Source organism: Macaca mulatta, chromosome 3 (genome assembly GCF_049350105.2).
Source record: "Macaca mulatta isolate MMU2019108-1 chromosome 3, T2T-MMU8v2.0, whole genome shotgun sequence".
NCBI lineage: Eukaryota > Metazoa > Chordata > Mammalia > Primates > Cercopithecidae > Macaca > Macaca mulatta.
Genome location: NC_133408.1, coordinates 2,217,919 through 2,225,547, shown reverse-complemented (window position 1 = coordinate 2,225,547; position 7,629 = coordinate 2,217,919). Strand labels below are relative to the sequence as shown.

At 63.8% G+C, this 7,629-nt stretch overlaps 1 protein-coding gene across 2 annotated transcripts; it reads right to left on the bottom strand.

Annotated features, from left to right (window-relative positions):
- Positions 1-862: 862 nt before the first annotated feature.
- LOC144339592 (uncharacterized) lies at positions 863-6,848 on the bottom strand. 2 transcript variants are annotated; one of them, XM_077995435.1, is made up of 3 exons: positions 5,856-6,848; positions 5,166-5,225; positions 863-4,991 (listed from the first exon to the last, which is right to left on the bottom strand). In XM_077995435.1, exons 1-3 carry the CDS (start codon positions 6,096-6,098, stop codon positions 4,581-4,583), a joined length of 714 nt encoding a protein of 237 aa, XP_077851561.1. In that variant the 5' UTR covers positions 6,099-6,848; the 3' UTR covers positions 863-4,580. The 2 variants fall into 2 exon arrangements, with proteins under 2 accessions (XP_077851561.1, XP_077851559.1); XM_077995433.1 differs by having other exon boundaries at positions 5,166-6,848.
- Between the last annotated feature and the right edge of the window lie 781 nt (positions 6,849-7,629).

Sequence of the window (7,629 nt, the reverse complement as noted above, 5' to 3'; positions counted from 1 at the left end):
CATCCCCTTTCCTGCCCCTTCACCCGATGTTCTTTCCCTACCAAGACCTGGGCCATCTTCCCACAGCCTGGGACTAGCCTTCTGGTCACCTGCAGTGGCTGCCAGGCCAGGCCATGGGCTGAGGTGGGGGCTGTCCCTGGGTGCCCAGGCCTCTCGGGGACCCTTGCATGCACCACGCATGACATAGAGGGTGCCTTTCCCCACCCAGGGCCCAACAAACCTGGAGGTCACAGCCCCCCTGAGGCCCTGCTCCAGGGTGAGGCCAGGCCCCTCTGCAGCCCCGCTCTGGCCTCTTCTCCTGCCCCCACTCCCGTCCTGCCCCTTCCTGCCCTGGCCCTGTGTCTGTCTGCTCTGCTGGCCGTGCTCTGGGAGCCTGGCAGTTCTCCTAGGCTGTGCTCCAGGACTGGGGCCCATTACGTGGAGGTGGACTGGCCGCCCCGCTGTCTGGCAGGGCCACTGGGATGGGCGTGGTCATAACTGTTGCAGACCTGGGTCCGGGAGGACAAGTGCCTTCCTTCCAGGTGATTCACTTCAGAACCAGGCCAAGGTCAAAGGGCACCAGATGCTGGTCCGTCCTCAGGCATGAGGGAGACAGGAAGGGGCACCTGGGCCCCAAGGGGGAAGGGCTGCTGGAGTCAGGATGGAGCATTCGTGAGTGTGAATGAGGGTGTGAGGCCTGTGTGCAGGCAGCAGGTCAGGTGGACAGGCCTGAGGAATGGCCCTGACTCCGCAGGGAACCCGCCAGATGGCAACACCCAGAGACGCCATGGGGCTGGCCTTCCTGCAGGAGCTCGGCCACTTGTGAAGCTGGACGGAGAGGACAGTGGTGGCAGCCAGACTTAATTCACATGTATGCCATCAACACAGTTAAAATGTTTTATTGCCGCATGGCAGTATGGTTGGGTGAGGGTCCTGTATGTTACATGACGCATTTTAAACGGCATTCCATGAGCACAGAGGCTTTGCCCGCCGGCCAGCAAGATGCAGTAGAAAAGGTTAAGGGTCCTAGTCTGGTCCCGTGTGGGCACTGCCTGACCAGGTGGGGTCAGCACCAGGATGAGAGCCCAGGCCTGCACCTGCCAGCCGCAGGGCTGTGTCCTTCCTCCACTTCCCTTCCCGCAGCCCCGGGAAACCCCAGCCCAGCGGGTTGGCAGGAAGGAGGCCGGTGTGCATGTGCCTGACTGGCCCCTGGTTGGCTGCCGGGCACTCTCTGCGGGACCCTGGCGCCAGCCCGTCAGAAGACAAAGCCTGGAGGCTATTCTTGGAGTGTGTGTCATGGCCCCGGGAGCGCCTTATAAGGCTCTGTCCAGGCTCAAGATGCTCTCTGAGAGCCAAGGTCTGCCCTGCCACTGGCCTGCGGCTGGACGTGGGGCCGCACGGCCACCTGGCTGCTCCTGGCCCGTTTCGACCTGGGGTCCAGACTCCCTCTTGTTTCCTGTGAATCTCCCCTAAGGTTTGAAGGAATTCGACCAACACCTTGGCCTGGGGGGACCTGGGAGAGAAGAGGGGGATGGCGCTCAGAGCTGGCCCTTGGCAGCCTTACATGGTGAGCGTCTGGTCCCGCTGAGCCTCGGCATGGAGGCTCTGCTGTGGGAGCTTAGCAAGGGTTTATTTTTAGAAGCTCTTACTCCAACACCAGGGCTGAGCCCAAATAACACATGTATTTTAGTGGTTCAAAAATATAACTTCAATGCGGAGAAAATGCCAAACGGGTGAGCGCAGGGAGAGGCTTCCTGGGGCCACGGGCCTCCTCCTGCAGGTGGCCCAGGTGCATCTGACTAGATGGAGCGTCTGGCCAGAATCCTGGGAAACGCATCCCTCCTCTCAGAGGGACTCGGGCTCAGGAGCACACACTAGTGAAGGGAGGCCAGGACCCAGAGTATGACCTCTCAGCCCTAGGAGGGCAGGGCAGCCCGTGGTTTGCTCTCAGAGCCTCGAGGCCTGGCACTGAGCCCAGCGTCCCCCAGAGCTCCCTCCTGCGTTGGATCAGCAGCTGGCGGTCGGGTGGGCCAGCGGGCCGAGTTTTCCCCACGACTGGGTGAGGGAGGCACTGCTAGGAAGTCCCCAGATGCAGTAGGCACCCGGAACAGCCGGCCCTCCCTGTCCTGGGAGAGGCATCTACCTGCTGCAGGCTGAGCCCTCGCCCCTACCGTGGCCCCTGCTGCACATCATCACGTCACGTCACCATCACCAGCGGCTTGTTAGAGAGGCCGACCCTCAGTCCCCATCACAGGGGTGGTGGATCTCCTCTTCCTCGTGTGGGTCCTGCCATCCCGGCCCCGTCCCTCCTCTTCCTCACTTGGGTTCTGCCGTCCCGGCCCCATCCCTCCTCTTCCTCGTGTGGGTTCTGCCATCCTGGCCCCGTCCCTCCTCTTCCTCTGTGGGTTCTGCCATCCCGGCCCCGTCCTCCTCTTCCTCACTTGGGTTCTGCCGTCCCAGCCCCGTCCCTCCTCTTCCTCGTGTGGGTTCTGCCATCCCGGCCCCATCCCTCCTCTTCCTCGTGTGGGTTCTGCCATCCCGGCCCCTTCCTCCTCTTCCTCACATGGGTTCTGCTGTCCTGGCCCTGCCCTTCCTCCCCCTGCTCCGTGTTTAGCCCTCAGGTCAAGGTCATGGCCCGGACTCTGTCTCCTGAGCCCCCTCCCCTCAGGCAGGTCTCAGACTCTCGGACTCTTCGAATCTCTGCACAGTGCCCTCTGCTCACGGCAGTCCCTCTGATGCCACCTCCAGGCTGGCCGAGCCTCACAACGTCTGACGGTTCCCCAGGATGGAGTCGGGGGCAGGGCCCTGAGTTCCTCCTTGCTGAGCTGTTTCCCAAGCCCTGAGGCGTTGAGGACAGCGTGGGGGGAAGCCATGCCCACCGTTTTGCCCCCACCCAGGTCCTGTCCTGCCCGGGACTCTTGGGAGGACTCAGTGTTCTCCTTCAAGACACCCAAACTTTACCACCCCCATGCCCAGCCCTGGCCCACACCCACGGAAGCAGGGAACTGACCCCATCCTGGCCAGAGCGGGTACTACAGGCGGGCCCAGAACCCGGAGCCGGTGCCGCCAAACCTGCATGCAGAGTCTGGCTGTCTGTCAGGAGGAGCCGTCTGGGTGCCCCCTGATGCCAGGATGGCTCTGCCCATCGTCTGCGTCCCTGACTCGAGAGCTTGAGCCCGGGGTGGGCCCCAGGAGGCTGGTGCTCTGTGCCAGCCGTGTGTGCACTCGTGCAGCTGCCCTTTGCCTTCTTGCCAAGCTCAGGACCCTCTCCAACCCCTGCGCTTCACTCCTCAATCACCTCCGCCTTAATAAACCTGAAAGTTCTCAGGTGCTGCCTGCACAGGAGGCTCCTGCCTGCAGACCTGGGGCCAGGCCCTGGAAGGCGCTCAGGGAGGGCTGGGCTGGCAGCTGCCCAGGGGCAGCCTCATGGGGTGCTGGTCAAGCGGAAAATCCCCAGGGATGCGAGCTCATTTTCGTGGGAACTCTGAAAGTGAAAACATCACCTCCCCGAACCGGAGGCCACCAGCCCCAGAGAGCCCTCCCCAAGCCCCCAGGGTCCCAGCAGGGCCACAGGTGTGGGCAGGCCTGCAGCTCACTGGCCAGCTCCCCTCTGCTTCCTCCCAGGCCACAGCACTCCTGGGGGTCACTGGGGTCTCAGTGCCCCTCACCTGGCCAGGGTCTCCGTGCCACTCACCTCTTCTTTGCTGCAACATTCCACACATTCCTTCCCCGACAGGGCAGGGTTCCTGGGCTAAGGCTGGGGCAGGTGTGCTGGGCCTGGAGCTCTCCCTAAGGTCTCCAGCGGGTGTGGGCTCCTGGGATCTGCACTGTCTACCCTGGGCCTCCCTCGCTGGGCTCATCCTAAAGGCACCTCCCCCGCCCGCCCCTCCTCCCTCCTAACCTGCAGGTGCCTCACCTATAGTTTCTTCTTTCAGCCTCCCCACCCCCCGGCACTCACCATGAGCTGAGCCTGCTCTGAGGACTGGGGCAGCCCCAGGACCCTACACAGGTGGGGCTCAGCAGCTCCAAGTGAGAAACCCATGCACTCAGCCTGGGGAGTTCCGGCAGTGACGGGAGGAGGCACCGTCCTGCCCAGGGGGCTGAGAAGGCTGAGCCTTGAGTGAATGGCAGTGAGCGGACATCAGCAACTCCAGGTGAGAAACCCATGTACTCAGCCTGGGGAGTTTTGGCAGTGACGGGAGGAGGCACTGTCCTGCCCCGGGGGCCGAGAAGGCTAAGCCTTGAGTGAATGGCAGTCAGCGGACATCAGTGGAGGCGGACAGGACACTGAGGACAGAGTCACCCTCCCAGGGAGCCAGACATGAGGGGTGCAGGGGAGTAGGAGGGAGGGAGTGGGAGGGAGGGGAGGGGCTGAGAGGGAGGTGAGGGGGTGGGGGCGGAAGGGAGGTGAGGGGATGGGGGTGGGAGGGAGGTGAGGGGGGTGAGAGGGAAGTGAAGGGGTTGGGATGGGAGGGAGGTGAGGGGGGCAGGAGGCAGGCGAGGGGGTGGGGGTGGAAGGGAAGTGACGGGGTAGGGTGGGGGTGAGGGATGTGGAGGGGTCTCCTGGGCCCTGGCCTGAGCTAGGAAGGGGCAGGGCTGGGTCAGGAAGCTGGGTCTGGGTGCCGTGGTGCATCCTGGGTGACTGTGGACGCTGGAGGAGGAAGAGTTCCTGCATTTGTGTCTGGGTTGGGACCGTCTAGGCGAGAGCTCAATGTGAACTGTCCACCGTGCTCCCAGTGTCCGAGGCCCCCAGGGGCCAGGTGAGTCCCGAGGGGGATGTTGGCCAAGCAGAGTTGGGTGCTGAACCCCCAGACTCCCCTTGTTGACCACCCAGCCAGGAATCCCCAGGGCAGAAGGTGGGGTCTGCTCAAACATGGGGCAGGCGGTCTGGGGGTGTCTGACGCCCGGGCCTCTGGCCAGCAGGATGTGGACAGAAGTGGCCGCTGGGTGGGGCTGAGTGTAGAGGGCAGTGCCCATCTGCAGTGTGGCCGTGCGTCCCATGGAGTGTGGGCCTGAAGGGGGGAAGGACCCCCTCAATACCTCAGGCCAGAGGGTCCCATTCCAGCTGCCACCCAGACTTAGCCTGAGGCCTCTTCACCTGCACCATCTTAAAGTGGATCCCCAGCCACCATGGGCGCCATAGCACCCGATTCCCGTCCCCGTGCCCCCACTTCGGGCTCACTCACATCCCAGTGGATCAAGGAGAGTCGGTGCCAGTAGGGCAGGGGACGGATCATGTGGGGCTCCTGGGGGATGAACAGTCGTGGGAGACAGGGCTGAAAGGAGCCTGTGCGGAGGGGCCTCGAGGCCGGGGTGCAGGGAAGACCCCAAGGAGGAGCTGTGCCGGGAGGAGCGGGTGCCCTGCGGGTGGGGGACCCCTGCCCAGCGGGACAGCCCTGAGAAGCCGGGGCCCAGTGTGGCAGGTGGGCACGTCCTTCCCACCCCAGCCTCCCCCATCGCCCGCGACACCCATCCACACCTGTGGCCCAGCCACCTACACCCCAGCAAGTCCCACTGGCCTGTTCCGGTGGGAAAACCCGCACACCCCCCTTATGTGCAGGACACTGGAGCCCACGCTTGTGGGAGGCCTGAGCCGTGGGCAGAGTGCAGAGGGTGGGAGCCAGTGGTTCCCAGGAGAGCTTCCTCTCCCCAACCCCACTAAAGGCGGCAACACCCCATCCCCGGGAGTAGGTGCTTCCCTCCACTGCCCGGCCCCACTTTCCCACCCTGGGATTCCTGAGCAGCCTCAGTGAGCAGCAGACTCCAGGCTGGGCCCCCGAGAGGGTTGAGACTGCTGTGCCTGCATCCCAGGAGCAAGGTGCACGGTGCATCGGGCATGTCCACAACCTGGTTCCACCTGGCTGTCTGACACCAACCTTGCTCCATGGCAGTGGTCCCAGTGGGCTGTGGTCCCTCCACGGGCTGTGGTTCTGTGGGCTGTGGTTCTGTGGGCTGTGGTTCCATGGGCTGAGGTTCTGTGGGCTGAGGTTCCGTGGGCTGTGGTCCCTGTGGGCTGTGCTGTGGCCCTCATCTGCCCTCTGAGGGGCCTGGCTGAACCGCTGTCTCCTTGGACCCTGCGCTTGTCTGTGTCTCGGCCTTGGCTGCCACTCCCCTGCCATGCGGGCTCATCCCACATGGCCCCTGCCTTGAAGTCATCTTCACATGGAGTTGGCAAAGCCCCGGGAGGCTCTGGGCCCTTGTATCAGGGTTGGGGGGTGTTAACCAGCCCTGGGAGGCTCTGGGCCCTTGTATTGGGTTGGGGGTGTTAACCAGTACCCCCAGGAGGCTCTGGGCCCTTGTTTTGGGGTTGGGGGGTTAACCAGCCCCCAGGAGGCTCTGGGCCCTTGTATCGGGGTTGGGGGTGTTAACCAGCCCCCTGAGAGGCTCTGGGCCCTTGTATCAGGGTTGGGGGGGTGTTAACCAGCCCCCTGGGAGGCTCTGGGCCCTTGTATCAGGGTTGGGGGGGTGTTAACCAGCCCCCTGGGAGGCTCTGGGCCCTTGTTTTGGGGTTGGGGGGTTAACCAGCCCCCAGGAGGCTCTGGGCCCTTGTATTGGGTTGGGGGGTTAACCAGCCCCCTGGGAGGCTCCGGGCCACTCTGTTGGTAACTGAGTCAGAGCCCAGATTAGAAAAGGCCGAAACCACCCCCTACGATGCAGGGCCCTGGCGCCTTTGCCAGCTGTTTCGAATCAGTCCGTGGTGTTGACCACAGGGTGTTGCCCCAGGATCCCCGAGGCCCAGTCAGCCTTCACTGTGGAGGATCAGGGCGGCCTTGAAAGGAGCTCTGTCCTCCATGGGGCCTCGGCCAGGAAGGCACAGAGGGGCTTTGTCCCCAGCCCAAGCCCAGAAGACCCTCCTCCAGCTGTGGCCCTCGGGACCGTCTGGCCGGCTCGTCCTTGGGGGTCCTTGGGGGTTGCACCTCCCCAGGCTGCAGCATGGGCCCCAGTCAGCCGCTGAGGTGCAGAGGATGAGAACTTCCAGAGAAAAACATGTACGGACACCTTGGGGAAGCTTCCGGAAGAATGCACGCAGGAGGCTCGCCACACGCCCGGGTGGGACTCGGGTCCACTTCCCTGCTCCTGCCCCCACAGCATCACCCAACATCCCTCAAAGCACTGAACCATGAGCGCATGAGCCGTGGGGATGCACTGTCAGAGGTCACTGCCTGACCCGGCGCCTGGTGTCTGCCCCGGCCCATACGGTCCCATCGATCTGCCCCAGACGTGCTGCAGCTGTGTGTTCGGGGCCCCGGGTCCCTCTACGTCCTGGCCTTGGGCTTCCCCGATACCACCGCGCTGGTCATCTCTTAGTCACCCTGACAATGCCCAGTGTTCACGGGACAGCCCCACACTCTGTGGCTGGGTGTGGAGGCCCCCGCTGGCCCTTCCTGATACCTCCTCCTCCTTTTCTCCTCTCTCCCTCCTGCCCCACCCTGGCTGGAGCTGACTCTAACGTTCCACCGGCATTCACCCTGGCACAGCTCGCAGGCTGCATTGCTACCTCCGGGTTTTGCTGCCTGGTGAGGTGTGGGCATCCTCATCCTTCAAAGCCCAGTTCCCCGATCACCTCTTCCAGGAAGCCTCCCCTGACTGCCTGGGTGACAACGACTCCTCCCCTTCTGTGTGCAATGGAAAGAGGTGGCCTGAGGAGTC